This window comes from Marmota flaviventris, chromosome 1 (genome assembly GCF_047511675.1).
Source record: "Marmota flaviventris isolate mMarFla1 chromosome 1, mMarFla1.hap1, whole genome shotgun sequence".
In the NCBI taxonomy this organism is placed as follows: Eukaryota; Metazoa; Chordata; class Mammalia; order Rodentia; family Sciuridae; genus Marmota; species Marmota flaviventris.
The window spans coordinates 149,687,899-149,711,885 of record NC_092498.1 but is presented as its reverse complement, the minus strand read 5'-3'; the positions used below and the strand labels follow the sequence as shown (position 1 = coordinate 149,711,885).

At 36.2% G+C, this 23,987-nt stretch overlaps 1 protein-coding gene across 1 annotated transcript in view; it reads right to left on the bottom strand.

Moving 5' to 3' along the window:
• Positions 1-23,987, bottom strand: part of LOC114081789 (sodium/glucose cotransporter 1-like) — a 60,635-nt gene that overhangs the window by 18,583 nt on the left and 18,065 nt on the right. The window contains exons 7-11 of the mRNA XM_071613527.1: positions 23,215-23,295; positions 17,021-17,241; positions 4,341-4,476; positions 2,887-2,994; positions 691-841 (exon numbers count right to left, since the gene is read on the bottom strand). Of these exons, the coding sequence (XP_071469628.1) occupies positions 691-841; positions 2,887-2,994; positions 4,341-4,476; positions 17,021-17,241; positions 23,215-23,295 (697 nt within the window). The remainder of the gene's footprint in view (positions 1-690; positions 842-2,886; positions 2,995-4,340; positions 4,477-17,020; positions 17,242-23,214; positions 23,296-23,987) is intronic.

Genomic DNA, 23,987 nt, shown 5'->3' with positions numbered 1-23,987 from the left:
ACACTAATAAAAATGTAAAGGAAAACTCAAACACTGTAGAGATAAGATAGGTAAAATAGATAGTGGACATAAACCTTGATGCAAAATTAAGGCATATTTCAGACACAATATAGGTCATGTTAAAGATGTGTGGGTTGCATGAGGCACATGGGTTGCCAGTGTGAAAGCCTATGGAACAAGCCCTTGTAGGTGTCATGTGGTTTCATGGTTAAAGGCATTGCCCCACAATTGACAAGTTCCCCTACTTATTATGTGATTTCAGATAGCTCAGTAGTCTGAGCTACTGTTTTTCCATTTGTAAAACAAGAATAATTAAAGGGAAACTTACCTTTAATGGTTGTCATGAGAATTAAATGAAATAATAAGATTGTTTATGCTATTTTCCCCAAAAGGACTATTTTGGGGGGGCATATTAAATTATGCCCATTTTTATCATTGTGATGATGATTTTTTTCCCAAGTAAAAAGAGTTTTCTTTATAATCATCAAGGAAATACATTTTCATTGCAATATTATAACAAAAACCAAAAATAAAAACTGGAAACAAAAAAAAAGCCTCCAAACTAACTGGACTATATATAAACAGGAGAATTCTACATACAATATTGCAGCCTATTTTTTCATGTAATTACACACTGTGAGTGACATTTCTTTGACAGCCTTAACTCATGTGATTAGAGGAATACTTCACCTTCCTGTTACCAGAAGTTCCTTTTCAGTGGCCATAGGCCTCATCAAAGTATATATGTTCATTGTGAACATGGCACTGGAACTGTTGAAAATGGAAGTCAGGGAGGACATGAGGGCAGCACACATTGTGGTCAGCATCAACCCTTGAAAGCCTGGAAGAAAAATGACACTTTCTGGACTTTCAGTTCTCTGACCATGCCTTGAGAGTTAGGCCTCCTAAAGAACTTTCCAAAATACTAAATTTTCCCCTATAAAGAATTCAAAATTTACATGGATTGTAATTCCACCAAATATAGATTATTGTCTTATATTTTTTCCTGCTTTGTGACAAGACTTAATAGTCCTCTGCTGTGTCTTCATATAAAAATGGGAGCTGGTATCTTGTATGGTTACTCTGTGCAAGAACATCTCTTCAGACATCATCCTGTACTATTCTCTCTACAGTGCTGAGAGATGGACACCATTGCTTGCAGAGGCTTAGGGACCATTCAAACTATAGAAGTCATTCAGTTCTTTAGGGCATGTTCAAACTATAGAAGTCATTAAGTTCCTTGTGCCTTGGTGTCCTCATCTATAAATTGAGGATATGATGACTCACCACACAAAGTTATAGTTAAGATTAAGATAAACTAAGTAAAGATGGGTTGACACAATGTACAATATATAGCAAGCGCTAACAAATGTCAGTTATAAATCTCACAATCTTTTATTTGCTACCTGGAAAGCCACCATGTGGCAGGGACAGTAAATACTCCATCTGAAGATTTCTTTTCTATATGCTGTTGGGGAACCTAAGGACAACCAGGACCTAAGCTGGAGGCCCACTGTGGCAATACCCAAATTGTCCTCAGTGGGCCATTTGGGGCAGGTCAGACATAGATTGGGTCCTTGTATTTTCCTTCAACTGCCCACTGTCACTCACAGCCCTGTTTGCTCGAGGCTCAGGCATTTTCAGAGAGTCAGCTGAGAGTTCAGACAACTCACTTCCTGCACTTTAGGAAGGTCAGTATTTCCCTCCACCTGATTCCATCTATCCTGTGTTTTATGGAAACATCTCAACCTTTTCTACCTGGTTGTTCTCCAGAGTTGACACAGAATTTAAAAAAATATCAATTTGGCCATTTTAATGAAATTTGGGGAAGAAAATGAGATAAATGCTTGAGCTCACTACCACCTCACAATGAAAGTCATTTGACTGTTAGGTAACTGCCTGTATCCTAGACAGTGAACTTTTTGAGGACAGGACTAGTCTTGCTTGTCTTTACACTGCCATGGCTTAGAATAACACCTTTTACAGCATGGAGCTCATTTTTCTTTTACCATATTTACTGGTGCATCATAATTATGCATAATGGTAGGATTCACTATTATATATTCACACATGCACATGTTATAACAATATGACTTGGACAATATTGTTTCCCAATTTTCACCCATTTCTCTCCACAACTCCCTCTTCTGGTCCCTTTACTCTACTATACTGGTCTCCCTTAGATTTTCATGAGATATCCCTGACATCTGTTTTCATATATTCTCTCTAGCTTCCACATATGAGAGAAAACGTGGCCCTTGCTTTTCTGATTTGGCTTATTTCACTTAACATGTTCTCAAGTTCCATCCATTTTCTTGCAAATGACATAGTTTCGTTCTTCTTTATGGTCGAATAAAACTCCATTGTGTATATATACCACATTTTAAAAATCCATTCATCCATTGATAAACATCTAGGCTGGTTCCATAATTTAGTTATTGTGACTTGTGCCGCTATAAATATGGGATGAATGTTATCACTATAGTATGAAGACTTTAATTCTTTAGGATAAATACCAAGGAGTTCCACTTTTGAGGATCTGTAGAGCCCATTTTTTGAAAGAATGAGCAAAGAAATGCATTTAGTAGGTAAAGTGAGTAATGCCAATGGTAGGGGCAGGTTGTGCCTCCCAGAAGATGTGTACTACTAGTGTGTGAAGAGATGAGGAGGAGGCCTTGATTCCTTTTGTTATGGAAAGCAAGGTTGCTTCCATTGTCCTAATGTCCCTCTCAGCCTGAAGCCTGCATTTCTACCCAGAGTGATGGGTTGGCTTATAAAGAAGCCCACCCATGCTACCTTCATTCCTAACTGGCCACATGTAGTCTAAAGGCACAGTCCCCAATCATGGGGTTTCTATGGCACTCAGTGGCAGGGTTTGTTTCTTACCATTAGGCAGCACTGCTATCACCAGCTTTGGATAAGCAATGGCTTTGCAATTGGATCTGCTGCCACAGTACTTTAGACATTCTGAAGGTACAACACATGCCACTTGATCTGCAAAAAGAAGCAAAAGTAACACCAACATGCTGGTCTTAGAGCTCTAAATCTGAGCTTAGGGTAAGGGAAGCAAATTAGGAATCACATATTCACATGTAGATGTTAGATCCTTGGTCCACTGGTGACTGTTCCAATCCAGGATCCTAAATTCTTGGGGGCTTAGGATAGCAGAAAGGGTTAGGACTCAGGTTCCTATTGGTCAATGGATTGGAGTTTCTATTGATTCACTGCATGACCCAAATCAAGCCACAAGACCTTAATAAGCCTTTCAATGATCCCATCAAGATGATAGTAAAGTGGATGGATTATTTGCCATATATTAACATGTTACCAACTATAACCATTCTTTCTTAGTGCTGATAGGGGTGTTCATTCAGAGTAATAACTTGGGACTATAGGTATTGGAAGGCAGAGGGGCCTATTTTCTAATTTATGAGAAAGCACCACTCACAAGGTCTAACAAAATCTCTACTTGACAGTTTAAAACATAATCAGGGAGTGTTGAGAATCTTCTCTGTTAAAACTGGGAAGGAATTAAGATAGAAATTTAGATAGATATATCTTAGGTACACTGAAGATGGGTTAGTGTAAGAGATGTCTATTACACAGCTACTTAGCACTAAAAAGCATTCCCCATTTTGTTTAGCCTTGTCAAAAGCACTGTGTAGAGACAGATTCCCCTGGAAGTCACCTTCTTTGCCCCTGTGGTTGCACCTATCAAAGTAAGTGCTACCATAAATTTAATGATTAAACAGACTCATTACAGGATAACCTAGTAAAACTAAGTTGAAATGGGGATAAGATACATTCATGGGAATTATGATTACTTATTAGGGGAAATAGGTATGCTTTAATAGTATTTAAGGCAAAGAATATGGGCCTCACTCTGAGTCAGCCTACTTTGGGGCTGTATCAAGCTCCCTCCAATGTGCCTCATGAGTTTAATGAGGCTATGAAAGGCTGGCCCTGGGGCTATGAGAAGCAGTGACAGCATCTGTGAGATCCCAGCAGAGCACATAGTACATAGTGCATGCCCAGCATGATGTTTGCGATGCAGTGAAAGCAACTCAAAGTTCTAGCAGACTTGTGTCTCAAAGTCATAGCTGAGCCCCTATCAGAGGCTTGCTCTTCCATGCCTGAATGTTTCACCATGGAATTTCTGTCTTGCTGGGAATATCCACACTTTGTGCCAGACTTCTGCTCAGCTGCATCCCACAGAAGTAATTGGGAATACCTCAATAACCAGTATACTGTGGGAAACCTGATAATCCCAAATATTTTCTAGATTTCTAATTCAGGAGAAGCTGATGCTGTGAGTGAACACATGAGAATCAAGAATTTACCTGGGAACAAGATGCGACTGATCATTCCTGGCACCACCATGAGGAACATGGGCAGCAGCTTCAAGTACCCACACAAAATGCAGCCACTTTTAATGTGAAACATATTCTTCCCTGCCAGGCATCTCTGGATAAAAATCTGTCAAGGAAACAGAGGTGGTAAGGTGAAAGATGGCTCTATTAGAGTATATAAACCCTGGGCCACCTTGGCATGGATTAAGACAATTGTGACCTGCTATAACAGCAGGATGTGCCCTCTGATGGGTTTTTGATAAACTGCTCACTCCTCATCCAGACACCTCTGGGCCATCCAGGTCCAGGAAGACATGTGCACATTCTGCCCAGTGCACAGCTGCCAGAGAGGAAGGGATGATGCATGTTATATTGGCCTCATTGTGTACCAATCATAGCTGTGCAGAGCTTACAAGATGTCCCCTGGCAAGGATGAGACTCCATTCTGGAGACCACAGATTATCTCTGCCAGGTATAAGGAAGGGATCCTTGTGACATCAATCAAAGCAAAGGTGGGCTCCTGGGTGTTCAGGACAGAGACCAACTTCATTCATCTACAATGAAATAAACTACCATAAGTGAAGACTCTCCCAGGAGATATTTCAGGCCCTATTTTATGGTTCTTGGGCTTGAAGAGGCAACATGCTGTCAAGCTAAAGGGAATGATATGGCCAGAAGGTAGAGAAGCACTTAGGAAAGAAAACAGACATGGTTCAGAGCATCAAAACAATGCACTAAAATTATGCTCTTTATGCAGAGAGAGCCTACAGAAATCTTTGCAACCTATACCTCAGATAGATAGATACTTCAAGGATATACAAAGAACTCAAAAAGCTTAACACCCCAAAAGCAAATAACCCAATCAATAAATGGGCAAAGGAACTAAACAGACACTTCACAAAAGAAGAAATACGGTCAACAAATATATGAAAAAATGTTCAACATCCCTAGCAATTACAGAAATGCAAATTAAAAATACACTGAAATTTTAATCTCACCTCAACTAGAATGGCAATTATCAAGAATACAAGCAACAATAATGTTAGTGAGGATGTGAGGAAACGAGTATACTCATACACTGTTGGTGGAACTGCAAATTAGTGCAACTTTAATGGAAAGCAGTATGGAGATTCTCAAAAAACTAGGAATGGAACCACTATTTGACCTAGTTATCTCACTCCTTGGAATACATCCAAAGGATTTAAAATCAGCATACCACAGTGACACAGCCATATCAATGTTTACAACTGCACAACTCACAATAGTTAAGCTATGGAGGCAACCTAGGTGCTTCAACAGATAAGTGGATAAAGAAAATGTGGTACATATATACAATGGAATATTACTCAGCCATAAAGAAGAATGACTTTATGAAATTTGCTGGTAAATGAATGGATCTGGAGACTATCATGCTAAGTGAAATAAGCCAGTTCCCCAAAACCAAAGGGTGAATATTTTATATGATATGTGGAAGCTAACCCACAATAAGGGGGGCAGAGGGAAATAATGAAGTTCATTGGTTTAGACAAAGGGGAATGAAGGAAAAGGAAAAAGGATAGAATAGGAAATACAGTAGAAAGAATCTGACATAACTTTCCTATGTACTTACATGAATACACCACAGTGAATCCCACTATTGTGTACATCAGGTCCCTAATTAGAATAAGATATATTCCATGCATGTATAATTTTATCAAAATAGATTCTACCATCATATATAACTAAAAAGAACCAATAAAAAATTATGCTCTTGAAGAATATTCAAATAAAACGAAAAAAATGGCCATAGTGATTCAAAAGCACAGGATACAAAATAGCATCTTCACTGTGACCTGGTACCTAGAAAAAGTCCATAAGAATAAACCAAAGGATAATAGTGGTTAATCCTGGGGTAAGAGGATTAATATGTAAGATTTTCATTTTCTTCTTTATGTTTACTTTAGAAGTGCATTATTTTACTAATAGAGGAAAGAACCCAAAGGTGATCCTGACTCATGTGACTTATACTGATTCTTGTTCACAGCCAGCCGGTTGTTGGCCTCTGGTGGAGAGGAGCTTGAGTAGGTGAAGAGTACACATGCTCTTTGTCATCCTTAGGCCTGGGCACAAAAGAGATGGTCTTTTATGGAGGCTATGTAGTAGCAGAGCAATAGTAGAAATGTGACACTTATATAGAAGAAAGGGTGACATAAGGACATTAAATCATTCCACATGGAAAGTCCTAAGTACTGGGCTGAGGATATTGTTCAGTGGTAGAGCAATTGCCAGCAATTGTTGAACCAGGCTTAGCAAGCCCTGGTTCAACAATTCCCAGCACCATGAAATAAGAAAGGAAGAAAAAATTCATAAGCACTTTGTCACATTTTAATGTATTACAAAGTAGGGGAAGGGAAGGATTCTTGTTTAAAAATGGTGATGAAGGCAGATGCAGTGGCACACACCTGTAAATCCCAACTACTTGGGAGACTGAGAAGTGTAAATTTGATGCCAGCATGAGAAATCTAGCAAGACTTTGTCTCAAAATAAAAAATAAGAAGAGCTGGAGATGTAACTCAGTGATCAAAGTGCCTCTGGTTCCCCAGTATTAGGGTGTGGAGAACAACTGGTAGGGGGCAAAACAGTTAACAATTGTCTGTCAGTTACTTGCTTCACCTAGCATGTGGGATGCCCTAGGTTCTATCCCTAGCCCTCCAAAAAGAATAAAAAATATTTTTTCTTAAACCATTTCCTTTACAAGTTAGAAATGCTAGAGGCTGGAAGTTCCAAGATTAAGATGCCAACAGATTCAATATCTAGTGAGGTGGGGGTGGTTCAAGATGTTAGGATAGAGAAGGTTGCTTTCCTGGCTGTTCCATGGCATGAAACCAAAAAAGCAGAGAGATACCTTCTCAGAAACAAAAAAAAGCTGGGAGGTACTTTACTAGAATTTAATACTGAACGTTCAAAGAAGACCCCCTCCTGGGGACTCAGGAGGCCAAATATAATAAAATAAGGAAGAAATCCTCAGAGCCATAGCTGCTGCCATGGCCGAAGGCACCAGCCAGAGCAGTCCTTCCATGAGCAAAGTGGAGGGAATTAAAGGAACCCACATTTTTAGGAGGCCTGAGTCATGTCTGGGTGTGGAGATTTTAGAGATCAAAGACACTGCCTGACTAAACTGAAAAGCGTGCTGCACAATATCCTTGTGCCACAAAGAAGCTGTATCTCTTCTGGCTGCATGTGGAGTACAGAGAAGGGAACAATTTTGCAGCTGTGGTGCAGGACCAGAAGCTAGGGGAGCCAATTCCTGGCAAACCTGAATTTGGCCTGAAATATAGGCCTAGAAAACCCACACTGCATTGCATAGAGTGTTCCTAAGTGACCAGAAGAAAATCAGACATGGGGAGAGATTTACACAGGGGACTACTGGTTGTGGAAACCGACCTGGCTCTTCCCCACCCCCTCCAATCTGACTGCTTGCAAAAATGGGTCGGGGAGATGCGCCTGGCTGGGAATTAGAAAGGGTGAGGGGGGGGAAGATTGAGTTTGGAGACTGAACCATATCAGGAAACCAGTCTGCGGGTGATGCAGTGGACTAAGAATTGGCTCTTCCACCATGAGTGGAACCCTGGGGATGTCTCTGGGGTTCAGCATGGACCAGAAACTGCTGGGCCCTAGAGGTGTGCTGATTTTAAATCTCCAGACTAATCGCATTCAGTGAAGAACCTGGAGCCACCTAACCCTAAACTCCAGGAGTTCTGTGAAATTACCTCTCTCACTCCAGCAACCCCACCATGAGCAAGCATCACACTCCAGATGACCCCACCTAACACACCTGAGAAGGGAAGCTGAGAATCTTTTGAACTCCAGAAACAATTCTTTTCTCTGTTTAATTATGACCTTAATGGTTTATGGACAACTATACATATTCATATTTGTTTTTTCTCATTTCTAGCATTTCTGAAGCCAGTTATTTTGCAAGGATCAGTATTTTGAGAACTAGGATGTTTGATTAGTATATTTCAGTTGTTTGTATTCTTTTACTTTTATTTCTAATTTTTAAAATTTTCTCTTTATATACATTTTTTTCTCCCATTTATCTGTTTCACTTCATTCTTTTTCTCTTTCCTTCTGCTATCAATCTCTATTGTTCTCTCTTTCATCCTTCCTTTAATTTTTTACTTCTATCTTCTTTCTTTCTCCATCATAATCATCACATTCTACATCACTTCTGTTCTGTCCCTGTCCACCACTGAAAATTGTAAACCCTTATGAAAACAATAATTGACCATATCATTCTGTTCATTGTGATAATTAACACTGTAGACATAATAACCAGTCCTATTTGGTTTAATTATTTATAGTCTGCACTGGTTGTTATTATTATTTTTCTCCCCCTAAACAGTGAGGTACCTTCAGGGACACTATAAGTCCACATGGTAGAAACTCTACTGCCTCAGATCCACTCTGTTAGATAGGTAGACACACAAATAACATAAAACAACAAGGGAACAGATCACTCTAAACAAACAAAGATACTTCAATAAGAGAATCCATTGGCACCACAGTGGAAGAAATGTCAGAGAAGGAGTATAGAGTGCACATAATTAAATTGATCTGTGAAGTAAGGACAGTATAATAAGTGAAATAAGAGAGAAATACAGGAAGTGAAAGATCACTTCAATAAAGAGAGTTTCTGAAAAAAGTCAAGCAGAAATGCTAGAAATGAAGGAATCAATAAACCAAATTTACAATTCAATGGAAAGCATCACCAACAGACTAGAGTACTTGGAAGACAGAGTTTCAGGCAATGAAGACAAAATATGTAATCTTGAAAATAAAGTTGACCATGGAGCAAAGATGTTAAGAGACCATAAACAGAACTTCCAAGAAATATAGGATAACCTAAAATGACCAAATTTAAAATTTATTGGGATAGATGAAGACTTGGAGATACAAATCAAAGGAATGCACAATCTTTTCAATGAAATAATATCAGTAAATTTCCCAAACCTAAAGAATGAAATGAAAAATCAAATACAGGAGGCTTACAGGATCCAAAATATATGAAATTACAACAGACCCACACCAAGTCATATTACAATGAAAATGTATAACATACAGAATAAGTATAGAATTTTAAAGGCTGCCAGAGAAAAATGACAGGTTATATTTAGAGGGAAATCAATCCAGATCTCAGCTGATTTCTCAACCCAGACCCTTAAAGCTAGGAGGTCTTGGAATAATATATACCAAGCTAAAAAAGGGATGCCAGCCAAGAATACTATACCCAGCAAAATTAAGCTTCATATTTGACAATAAAGTAAAGCCTTTCTGTTAAACAAAAGTTAAAAAAATCACTATTAGAAAGCCTGCACTACAGGACATTCTCAGCAAAATATTTCATAAGAAAAATGAAAAATAAAAGTAAAAACCAGAAGGAAGGACATACACTAGAATAATAATCAAATCAAAATGACAAGGCATAAAAATCATTTCTCAATAATAACATTGAAAGTAAATGGCCTAAAGTCATCAATCAAAAGACACAGACTGGTAGAATGGATTAATAAACAAGACTCAACATTATGCTCTCTCCAAGAGACTTACCTCATAGGCAAAGACATTCACAGAAGGTAAAAGGATGGGAAAAAAAAACATATCATTCACATGGATCTCATAAACAAGCAGGAGTCTCTATCCTCATATCAGATAAAGTAGACTTCAAGCCAAAGTTAATCAGAAGGGACCAAGCAGAACATTTCATACTTCTTAAGGGAATTATACATCAACAAGACATAACAATCATCAATATTTATGCCCCAAATAATGGAGCACCTGCGTACATCAAATCCTTCTCAGTTTCAAGAATTAAATAGATTACAACACAATAATATTGGGTGACACAATTAACACACCTCTCTCACCATTTAATAGATTCTCCAAACAAAAAATAAATAAAGAAGCTATAGAACTAAAAATATAATTAATAATTTAGACTTAACAGACATATAAAACATACCATTCATCAATGAATGATACACTTGCTTCTCAGTGGCACATGGAATCTTCTCTAAAATAGACTGTGCCTTAGGCCACAAAGCAACTCTCAGCAAATACAAAAAATAAAGGTAATACCTTGCATTCTATCAGATCATAATGGAATGAAATTGGAAGTCAATGATAAAATAAAAAATAGAAGCTACTATGACACTTGGGGACTAAATAGTACACTATTGAATGACCAATGGAGAGCAGAAGAAAATAGGGATGAAATAAAAAAAGTACTTAAAGGTAAATGAGAATAACAACACAGCATATCAAAGTCTCTGGGACACTATTAAGACAATTCTAAGAGAAAGTTCATTGCATTGAGTTCACTCATGAAAAGAACAGAAAGTCACCAAATAAATGACATCTCAAAGCTCTAGGAAAAAAAAGAAAAAATCAACTCCAAAAGCAGTAGAAGACAGGAAATAATTATAATCAGAGCAGAAATCAATGAAATTGAAACAAAAGACACAATTCAAAAAATCAATGAAATAAAAAGTTTGTTCTTCAAAAAATAATAAAATTGATAAACCCTTAGCCAAGCTAACAAAAAGAGAGAAAATTCAAATTACTAAAATTCATGATAAAAAAGGAAATATCATGATGGACACTACTGAAATACAGATGATAATAAGAAACTATTTGGAAAATTTGTACTCTAATAAAATAGAAAATCTTGAAGACATTGATGTATTTCTAGAGACATATGCCCCACCCAGATTGAATCAGGAGGACATGGAAAATGTAAGCAGATCAATTTCCAGCAATGAAATTGAAGATGCTCTCAAGAGTCTACCAAAAATAAAAGTCCAGGACCAGATGGATTATCAACTGAGTTCTACCAGATCTTCAAAGAAGAAATAACACTAATCTTCAAATTACTCCATAAAATAGAAAAGGAGGAAACTCTTTCAAAGTCAGTCTATGAAGCTAGTATCACCCTGATACCAAAACCACACAAAGATACATCAAGGAAAGAAAACTTCAGACCAAAATCCCTGCTGAACATAGGTGCAAAAATTCTTAATAAAATGCTGGCAAACTGTATACAAAAACATATTTAAAAGATAGTGACCCAAGATCAAGTGGGGTTTGTCCCAGGGATGCAAAGTTGGTTCAACATACAGAAATCAATAAATGTAATTTGTCACATCAATAGACTTACAGACAAGAATCATATGATAATCTCAATAGATGCAGAAATAACATTTGACAAAATACAGCATCCACTCATGTTCAAAACACTAGGAAGGGACTGGGGTTATAGCTCAGTGGTAGAGTGCTTGCCTAGCATGTGTGAGGCCCTGGGTTTGATCCTCAGCACCACATGAAAATAAATAAATAAAATAAAGGTACTGTCTCTGTCTACAACTAAAAATATTTTGGAAAAACCAACAAAAAACTCTAGGAAAACTAGGGATAGTAGGAACATACCTCAACATTGTAAAAGCTATATATATTAAACCCAAGGCCAACATCAGTCTACAAAAAAATTGAAAGCATTCCCTCTAAAACTAGTAACAAGAAACGATGCCCTCTTTTACCACTTCTATTCAAAGTAGTCCCTAAAACTCTAGCCAGAGCAATTAGACAGAAGAAAGAAATTACAGGAATACAAAATGAAAAATAACTCAAACTATACCTATTTGCTGATGACATGATTCTATATTTAGAAGACCTAAAACACTCCACCAGAAAACCTCTAGAATTCATAAATGAATTCAACAAAGTAACAGGATATAAAATTAACAGGCATAAATTAATAGCATTCCTATACATCAGTGATGAATCAAGTGAAAGTGAAATTAGAGAAACTATCCCATTCAAAATAGCCTCAGAAATATTTGGGATTCAATATAACAAAAGAGATGAAAGACCTTGACAATTAAAACTACAGAATACTAAAGAAAGATATTGAAGGAGATTTTAGAAAATGGAAAGATCTCCCATGTTCTTGGATAGGCAGAATTCGTATTGTCAAAATGGCCATACTATCAAAAATGCTATACAGATTTAATGCAACTCCTATTAAGTTTCTGATGATATTCTTCATAGAAACAGAAATAGCAGTCATGAAATTCATTTGGAAAAATAAAAATCCCAGAATAGCCAAAGCAATCCTTAGTGAGAAAAGTGAAGCAGGAAGCATCACAATACCAGACCTGAAATTATACTACAGAGCTATAGTAAAAAAAAAACCAAAACAAAAAAAAAAAACAACAACATGGTATTGGCACCAAAACAGACATGAAGACCAAGGGAATGGAATAGAAGACACAGAGGCAAACCCACATAAATACTCTTATCTCATACTAGATAAAGGCACCATAAACATACATTGGAGAAAAGATAGCCTCTTCAACAAATAGTGCTTGGGAAACTGGAAATCCATATGTAGCAAAATGAAAATATGCCCCTCTCTCTCACTCTGCATAAAACTCAACTCAAAGTGAATCAGGGACCTAAGCAGTAGGCTAGAGACCCTGTGCCTACTAGAATAAAAAGTAGGCTCAACTCTCCATCATATTAGCTTAGGAATCAAATTCATCAATAAGACTCCTAAAGTGCAGGAAGTAAAATCAAGAATCAATAAATGGGATGGTATCAAACTAAAACTTCACAGCAAAGGAAACAATCAAAAAAGTGAATATAGAGCCTATAGAATGGGAGAAAATCTTTGCCATCTGCACCTCAGAGCCTTAATCTCCAGGATATATAAAGAACTCAAAAAACTTAACACTGAAAAACCAAATAACCCAATCAATAAACGGGCAAAGGAACTGAACAGGCACTTCACAAAAGAAGAAATATGATATGGTTAACAAATATATGAAAAAAGGTTCAACATCTCTAGCAATTAGAGAAATGCAAATTAAAACCACATTGAGATCTCACTGCAGTCAGAATGACAATTATCAACAACACAAGCAATAATAAATGTTGGCGAGGAAGTGGGGGAAAAGGTAGACTCATACAAATTGCTGGTGGGATTACACATTGGTGCAACCTCTCTGGAAAGCAGTATGGAGATTCCCAGAAAACTTGGAATGGAACCACTATTTGACCCAGCTATCCTACTCCAGTTTATAACCAAAGGATTTATCATACTACAGTGATGCAGCCACACCAATGTTTATAGCAGCTCAGTTCACAATAGCTAAACTATGGAACCAACCTTGATGCCCTTAACAGATGAATGGATAAAGAAAATGTGGTACATATACACAAAGGAATATTATTTAGCCTTAAAGAAGAATGAAATTATGGCATTTGCAGGAAAAAGGATGGAGACGGATAATACTAAGCTAAGTGAAATAAGCCAAACCCTCCAAAATCAAAGGCTAAATGTTTTTTTTTTTTTTTTTGACAAGCAGATGCTGATACATAATGGGAGGGGAATGAGGGGACTTTGGATTGTGCAGAGGGGATTGAGGGGAGGGAACAGGGTATGGGGAAGGGAAGGACAGTGGAATGAAATGGACATTATTACCCTACACACTTCTGGTGTGACTCTGCACCATATTTAACCAGAGGAATGAGAAGCTGTGCTCAATTCTTGTACAATGTGTCAAAATGCATTCTACTGTCATGTATAACTAATTAGAACAAATTAAAAAAAGAAATGATTGATTTAATAACTATTTCTTCCTTTTGTCATTTAGTGTGCTTCCCTAAATAATATAACTTAGCATTTCCAGTGTTGAATTTTGTACAAATATAACCAGACAGGACATAAACTTTCATGTCTAACTTATTTAGTATCATGATTTAAAGAGTCAAAACATGTTGGGTATAGTTATACAGTTGGCTCTCTGACCACAGATTCTGCATGTGGGAATTCAGGCAATCATGGATAGAAATATTTGGAAAAAAAGCATCTGTACTGATCACATACAGATTTTTTTCCTTGTCATTATTTTTTAAACAACATAGTCTTAACAACTATTTAAGTAGCATTTACATCATAATCTTTTGGTTTTACTAGCACTCTCTACATTTTTACTTTCTACTTCATTGATCTCTGCCTTTGTCTTTATTGTTTTATTTCTCACTGGCTGTATCTCTTTATTTCTCTTTTCCTTTTCCCCCCTCTGTGGCTATTTACTCAATTTCTGGATATGAATGGTAGTTCATTATAATTAAACTTTCAGGTCTTCTGAAATGCACATTTAATGTGCTGCTTGCAATCTGCTCTAAAAGTTAACATGTAGTGTTTTCATTGGCATTCAGTTTTAAGTATAATTTTTATGAATAACTTTATGCTTATATTTAACATGTCACTGAATTTTCAGACATAAGGAATTTTTAAAACCATCCTTTTATTATTTTCTCCTTTTTGCACTACTCTGAATATGTAGCTTATATGATATTGGTCCTTTCTTAAAAATAATTTTTTTAGTTGTAGATGAACACAATACCTTTATTTATTTATTCATTTTTATGTGGTGCTGAAGATCAAACCCAGTGCCTCACACATGCTAGGCAAGCGCTCTGCCACTGAGCTACAACTCCAGCCCCTGACACTGATCCTTAATAATGTAATAAAGCTTCGTTTTATAACCTAATTACGATCAATACTTGTAAATGTGCTTGAAAAGAATGTTTATTTTCTGTTTACTGGATATAGGACTTTTCACAACTAAGATATACAAATTTATACCACTATATAAATAAACCTGTTAGCTGCTCTGCTTAGATTCTAGATAGTTCTTACTTTTGTTTGCTTGATGACTTTGTGGAGGGGAATGCTAAATTCTCCAACCACAGCTGATGCTTTATACAGTTTTGCATGTTGAAGTACAAGTTGGTGCAGTGAGAAAGACAAATAAGCAAAAGCTCAAGAACAGAAATGGAAGGTATAAATTCTTCATTATCTGAAGATGATATACTGTATACCTATAAAAATTATATAAAATTATTAGAATAAATGAGATTAGCAAAGTGGCTGATATAAGACCTGTATCCTAATATGAATTTTATTTCTATATGTAAATAATAAAGAATTAGGAAATGTAATTGAAGAAGCACCATTTACTGAAAGGTAGCTAGGAGTTAGATATTACAGAGATGTACGCCCAAGAAATGCCCAGAGATGATGCCATAGCATCAGTGTTTTTAGTAGTGAACACTACAAACTATTTAACATCCATCAACCAAGAACTAGTTAAATACATTTTATTACATTATATAGCAGAGATTGTGCTACCATTAAAAATGAAAATGTTGACATTGACACAAAAAGATGTCTGTGACACACACACATATAATTCTAATTGTAAAGATGTAACATGTGTGTGTATGTGTATATGTGTGTGTGTGGTTCTAGAAATGGAGTCCAGGGTCTTGTTCATGCTCAACATGTACTTTACCACTGTAATACTGCCAGCTCCTGCAACATATTTCTTAGTAAAAAGAAACCCAAAAGGTGACAGAGAGAAAAGGTAAACTAATTTCATTTATGTAAAATAATTCATACATCTCTATTTGTTTATACATACAGAAAGGTGTCTAGAAGCATGTTCACCAAAACATTGTAGCTATCACTTCTTAATGGGATTTTGGTAATTTCATCTTTGAACTTTTCTTTTTTTTCATAACTTCTTTAAATATTAAATATGCATCATTTTTATTCTAAGGTAATGGCTATATTCTATTCTTAACTGTGGTAATGGTCACACAGATGTTCACAGTTTCACTCTTCTTTAAAATTTACATGCATGAATAAGACGGTGTTGTGGTTTGGATATTAGGTATTTCCCAAAAGCTCATGTGTTAGACAATGCAAAAATTTTCAGAGGTGAAATGACTGGGTTATAAAAAGCCTTGACCTAATCAGTGAATTAATCCACTTGATTAACTGGGTGGTAACTGTAGGTAGGTAGGGTGTGGCTAGTGTGGAGGTAGGTCACTGGGGTGTGCCTTTGAGGTTTATAATTTGTCCCCTGTAAGTGGAGCCCTCTCTGCTTCTTGATTATCATGTCCTGAGCTCCTCTGCCATACTCTTTCTCCGTGGTATTTTGCTTCACCTTGGAGTCATCCATCTATGGATTGAGAACTCTAAACTGTGAGCCAAAATAAACTTTGCCTCCTCCTGTGTTGTTCTTGTCAGGTTTTTGGGTCACAGTGATGAAAAATCTGATTAAAACAGTCTTTTGATATATGCCTCACAATGCAATAATGGTATTTTAAAAGAAGGTATCACTGTTACAATCAGAACATAAAATAAAGCTATTTTTCACTTCCAAAAAGTTGTACTTTTGGGACAATGATAAGGAAGAAAGATTTTTTTTTTTTTAAAGAGTCAATGTGTTTTAGATGGGACTGTGGGGGAAATAACTTTTTAAAAATTATTTATTTATTTACTTATTTATGCCATGCTGAAGATTGAACCCAGAGCCTCACACATGCCAGGCAAGCACTGTATCACTGAGCCACATCTCCAGTTTCACGAAACCACTTTAAAAGAGAATTACTTACAAAGTTATTTAGACAATAAAAATTGGAAGGGAAACCTTACCATGGAGAGTAGGCAGGCCACAGTTGCCTGTGGATGCAGAAAGTGTGGCCATGCTTGACATGCTCCAAGGATCCTCCCTTCCCCCAACCTCCAAGACAGCCACTTTAGTGTTGTCTTTAATTACCTGATCAGCGCACCCGTAGAACAAGGAGATAGTAGTGGTGCCAAAGATGAGGCCAGGCCAGGGGATGTCTCCAGAGATGGAATCTCGAAAGATATGGAGAGCATCTTGGCGAGGCATGTAGCATTCTGGCTTGGCAGTCCAGTTTCCTTCGCTGATCACACTTGGGATGGCGTGGAAGTACTTATGTGCCATCCCCTCATATCCTCCCACTTCACTAAAGGCTTAAAAAAATGATATTTATCAGTTCTTTAAAGAGCATAGTAACACATGACTGAAGAATTAAGACTACACAGTAAGAGCCAGTGTGATTGGTTGTATCTTATCTCTAAAGGGCAATGAAGTGACATGTAGTCAAGACCTCATATACTTAAGGAAAGACCAGCTCTTCCTTCTTCTCTGCTATACTCCATAGAGTGTGCTTTTAGATAGGCCTGGTCAAACTGTCTGTTATTCTAATCTGGTACATGACCCAGGCCTGGCCAATATTTCCTGTCTCCTGGTAACAACTGATGTATGAGGAATGGACATGAAACCTATTCAGAATTTGCTCTAAGATTCTTCTGCTGAAGAAATAGACAAAGACTGCTTCTTCCACTGTGTTCTGAGCCAATATGTAAGTTTGAAGCTTTTTTGTTTACCCAGTTCATTCAGAACCCTAGATCCAGTTATGCCTGAAGGTGCTCCTGAAATATTTTATTCTAAGAGCCAAGAAAATGCTTATTTGCCTACACCAGTTTTGAACTAAAGAAATTATCTAAAGAATCTTGACTAAAACAAAGATTAATATCCTTTTTCCTGAAATGTCAGAAAAACGTTTATAAAACTTCCTAGTTGAAGTTTTCTTCAGAATCTATGGCATTTCTCCCTGATACCCTAAGTGACATAAAATATTAACATTAAAGAAAAACATTAAAAAATCTACTTAACAATGTTTTATTTATTTTTTTGGCATATAAAATCATGTTCCTTTGAAATGCACTCAATTTTTGAAGTGGGTTCAGAGTCATTTGAATTCAAGACTGAACAATAAGAGGATATTGAATGACTATGAATTTAGCAAAAGCCATCTCATGGCATTTATAAAAATGAATTCATGTGGATTAAGAAAGGTAAAACACAAAGCTACAAAGATATTAGAAGACAAAAGAAGAACATCATTATAACTCTGGTTAGTGAGCACATTCTTAAACATGATATGAAAAGGAAAAGGAAGGGGCTGTGGCTGTGGCTGTGGCTCAGTAGTAGTGTGCTTGCCTAGCAAGTGTGAGGCTCTAGGTTCAATTCTCAGCACCACATATAAATAAATAAATTAAATAAAGGTCCAGCAATAACTAAAAAATATTTTAAAAAAAGAAAAAAGAAGGTTGACAATTATGACCTCAAAATTTAAAATTTATATGATAGAAATCACACTAAAAGTGTTAGCCTGAAAGAAGAGATTCACATAGAAAAGATATATGTGAATATGAAAGACTCATTTATAAAAGATTCATGTGCATCACTGATCAAGAAAAACTACTGGAAAGAAATATGGCAGGAAATATAAACATGTAATTTATTTTTAAAAACATTTTAATTGATTTTTAAAAAATAAATGACAGCAGAGTGTATTACAATTCTTATTACACATATATAGCACAGTTTTTCATATCTCTGGTTATATATAAAGTATGTTCACACCAATCTGTGTCTTCATACATGCACTTTGGATAATGATGATCATTACATTCCACCATCATTTATAACCCCATGCCCCCTTAGTTCCCCTCCCACCCCTCTTCCCTATCTAGAGTTTGTATATTCCTCCCATGCTCCCCCTCCCTACCCCACTATGAATCAGCCTCCTTATATCAGAGAAAACATTTGGCATTTGTGTTTTTGGGATTGGCTAACTTCACTTAGCATTATCTTCTCCAATGCCATTCCATTTGCCTGCAAATGCCATTTTTTTTGTTCTCTTTTATTGCTGAATAATATTCCAATGTGTATATATGCCACAATTTTTTAATGCATTCATCTACTGAAGGGCATCTAGGTTGGTTTCACAGTTTAGCTATTGTGAATTGTTTTGCTATAAACATTGATGTGGCTGTGTCCCTGTAGTATGCCGTTTTTAAGTCCTTTGAGTATAGACTGAGGAGAGGGATAGCTGGGTCAAATGGTGGATCCATTCCCAGTTTTCCAAGGAATCTGCATACTGCTTTCCATATTGGCTGCACTAATTTGCAGTCTCACCAGCAATGTATGAGTGTGCCTTTTTCCCCACATTCTCACCAACACTTATTGTTAAATATGTAATTTATAAAAGAGGGAATACAAACAGTCACTAAGTAAATAAAAAATGCTTGGCCTAACCAGTATTTGGAAACTTTAAATTGAAACAAAAACAAGAAGTGGGATACTTAAAAAAAAACTGTTAAATGGGCAAAAATTTTAAAAACATTTGAGTGTTGGCAGAGGGTGAGGTTAGGATACACATTATCATATACTGCTAAAGATAAAAGGATAAAAGCAGTTTTTTCTTCTTCTTCTTCTTTTTTTTTTGTGGTGCTGGGGATCAAACCCAGGGGCTTCACATTTGCTAGGCAAGTTCTCTCCTACTGAGCCACATTCTTAGACATGAGAATATGTTAGATAGCTATTTTGGAGAGGAATTTGGAGTATCTTTGTCAAAACTGGGTTTATTTCAATAGTGAAAGTTGAATTAACATTAGAAATCAAGTCAGTATAGTTCACTGAATTAACAGGAAAAGGAAAAAAATTCATCTTAGTAGGTGTGGTAAAAACTCTTGATACAATTCAAAAGTAATTTGTGATAATTTGTAGTGAACTAGTAATAGAAGGAAACTTTGTTAGTCTGACAAAGTACATCTATAAAATATTGACAGAAAATATTTAATGTTGGAATATTCCAAGTTTTCCCTCTAAGACTAGGGATGAGGCAAGTATGGTTGTTCTTTCCACTTTTTTAAAAAAATATTTTTTAGTTGTCGATGGACCTTTATTTTGTTTATTTTTATGTGGTACTGAGGATCGAACTCAGTGCCTCACACATGCTAGGCAAGCATTCTACCACTGAGCCACAACCCCAACCCCTGTTCTTTCCACTTTTATTCCATACTATAGTAAAGGTCCTGGGCAAAAGAAAAAAAGTTTGGAAAGAAGGGAACAAAACCACAATTTTTTGACTTGGTTATTGGTCATTAGTATGTATTCACCTTGTGATAATTCACATGACTTTGCTCTTTGATGTGTGTACTTTCTGGTAAAAATTATTATATATACAAAATTAAAGTGATGCACTAGATCTATACTTGTTGTGTAGAAATTTGTCTATGCAACAGGTGTTGGAAAAATGGTATAAAACTGTATTTTTAAAAAAATGATTTTATATTTGATGGACACAAATTAATTGTACACATTCATAGGGCACACAATGTGACATTTCAATACATGTATACAATGTACAATGGTCAGATAGGGGGAACCGCATATCTATCATCTCAGACATTGATCATTTCTGTCGGGAACATTCAAAATCCTTTCTACTAGATATTATGGAATACTCAATTAATTATGGCAACTATGTTGTCATACTGTGCCATATAACATTCCTTTTTACTTAAATGAATAACTATATCCCTGTAAACTTTATATTTTGATTCTATTAAAATATATATACATAAAAATGTTTGTATATGTGAATAATATATTTCAAAGGATATACCCAAAATTATAATAGTTGTTGTCTTTGGGTAATGAACCAAGAAACTGAGGATGACCTGTATTTCACTGTATTCCTTTTGGTTTACTTAGCATTAAGAATAAAATATGTAGATATTCCATCTTATTGCATTCAGAACAGCAAGTATCCAGGACACAAGTAACAATAAATGTTGGCAAGGATATGGGGAAAAAAGGTCCACTCATACATTGCTGGTGGGACTGCAAATTGGTGCAATCACTCTGGAAAGTAGTATGCAGATACCTCAGAAAACTTGGACTGGAACCACCATTTGACCCAGTTATCCCATTCCTTGGCATATACCTAAAGGACTTAAAATCACCATTCTATAGTGATACAACCACATCAATGTTTATAGCAACTCAATTAACAATAGCTAAACTATGGAACCAGCCTAGGTGCCCCTCAACAGATGAATGGATAAAGAAAATATGGTATATAGACACAATGGAATACTACTCAGCCATAAAGAGAAATAAAATTATGGCATTTGCCAGTAAATGGATAGAAGCCAGTCCTCCAAAACCAAAGGCCAAAAATGTTCTTTCTGATAATGCAGATGCTAACACACAAAAAGGGGCGAGGAGGGAAGAATAGAAGTTCATTGGATTAGACAAAGGGGAATGAAGGGAAGGGAGAGGATGGGAACAGGAAAGACAGTAGAATGAATCAGATATAACTTTCCTTTGTTCACGTATGAATATAAGACCAGTGTAATTCTACATCATATACAACCATAAGAATGGAGTCCTAATTAGAATAAGTTATACTCCATGTATGTATAATATGTCAAAGTACACTCTATTGTCATGTATATCTAAACAGAACAGCAACTAAAAAAAAAAGGAATAAAAATATAATTGTATGTGTATGGGTTCTTACAGTGACTAGACTGAAAGACAACACTGATTTGGATGCATAAGGGGTTGTATATTTTTAAAAGAAAACAATTATTTCATAACTTTATAATAGTTTATTTCTCAAAAAACTTAACCTGAATACCTCCATTAAAAATCCCATTAGATTTCTCAGTAAAAATCTAGAGATATAATTGTTAACACTATATGGAACATTGTACCCGCTCCTTAGTTTATTTTATTTGGGTACCATTATCAAATTTTGGGGTAGACTTCATAGGTTTAAAAAATATTGATATGTAATACTAGCCCAAAAACAAACACATGGTTTACTGTGTTTTGTAGCTGAAAATTTTGTTACTCAAATTAGTCATTGCTCCCCATACATTTAAAAATGATACAATTCCTTGGATCACGTTTGACCTGTATTTTGTTTTCCTGCAACATAGCACTGAGAAAAATTCATGGTATACTAATACTTCCTGAATGGTAAGGTAGGGCACTGTGTGATTCTGTTTGATAATATCTGTTCTTATTCCATGAGACTCATCAATATACTCTCCGAAACTATAATCCTTAAATTGTGTTCACATATTATTTCAATAATTTTCTATTACCCAAGCCCAGAACTTTTCCTTCTAGATTTCTGGAAGACCAGTCTCTGAGCCATGGGGTCATATCAACTTGCTAAGCTCACACCCCTAGCTGTGGAAAGAAATTTCCATTTTAAGTGTCTCCTTGCCATTACTGACCTATAATATGTTATAGATTAGGTTTTGTTATTAAAAAGAGAGTTCTTGGTGTGTCTTACTCTTGGTATATTTCATAAACAAGCTGAGACTTATTTTCCTCATCTGTAAAATGGGAGTAACTACAGTAATTATGCCTCATGGTGATTTCGATAATTAAATCAGGCAACATAGATAAATGCCTACCTGAGACCTGATAATATTCAACTTGTGTCAGCTACAATATTTAAAAAAATTTTTAGTAGTAGATGAAAACAATACCTTTATTTTGTTTTATTTTTATGTGGTGCTGGGGATTAAACCCAGTGCCTCCCATGTGTGAGGCAGGCGCTCTATCACTGAGCCATAACCCCAGCCCTCAGCTATAATATTTTTATTCTCATAACTTAATAAGTACCTACTAAGTACTAAATTCATCAGCCTGCACAATGGGTGGGAATATTTTGTGTGGATCAGAGAAGAAGATGTGTTGATGGAATAATGATGAAATCACACTATTTGGGGTGAATAGTCCATTGACTTTGACAAATGTATTTAATTGAGTGAATGAAAGGAAAGGGTTTTTCAACTGGAAAGGAAGAACAGGTAAAAAGCACTGGAATGGGGATGAGTATGACAGACCAGATACTTGAGTTTATTGTCTCTGCTTTATTACTCAACTTCTCTTTATCCTGAATTGAGCAGAGATTTCCTCCCCAGTTTTCAGCGTAAGCTTTGACAACACTCTTAGTTTTTGAGGGCTTCAGTATCCTCATTTGTGAGATGAAGGTGCTGATGACCTAGGGCAGCTACAGATTTAAAGATTCTACCCTCTGATGCCCAGTCTTCTTAAGTTATACTTACCAAAACTCATTAACAAGACTGATCCTAAAATCATAACAGCAGCATGTAAGACTTCAGTATAAACCACAGCTGTCAAACCACCTGAAGAAAAAGAGAATGAGAAATGAAAACACATCTGACTTTGCTGACTGTAATTTCTCAATCACCTACTCAATTCATCTTTCTCCTCCTATCTCTCTTTATTAAGACTTTATATCCCTTTAAATCAGTGTCTTTTAAACTACTTGTACTTGGTTTTGGTACTTTCTCTTTTCTCTTGTAAATATCCTTGACAATCTTTTATAAGATTCTTAGCTTGCTCTTCTATATCCCAATTTTCCTTTACTTCCAAATTTTTTCAGATAAAAAAATCTGATAGATCTCTTAAGCAAAAATAATGCAACCTTCATCACAAAAATCTCAGTTTAAAAGCAACAGTTAGTAGCACCCTGGCCTCTACCCACTTCGTAGTATCCCCTGTGGCAATGAAAAATGTCTCCAAACATGTCTCCTGAGAAGCAAAATCCAGCTCCTATTCCCATGTTTTGTGATCCACTGAATACACTCTACTTCCCACCGATTCTCTTTACTTGTACTCTAGTGAACTCCTGGGAACATAAACCAGCACTGTGTCTGGAAAAGAATGACAGGAGCTTCCATTCTCCAAACCTAGGTAAAGGCTCCCTAGAACACAACTGCCTACGTAAAAGATCCCGTCTGGGGAGGAAAGACGGTGAAATGAGATGGACATCATTACCCTAAATACGTGTATGAAGACACGAATGGTTTGAATA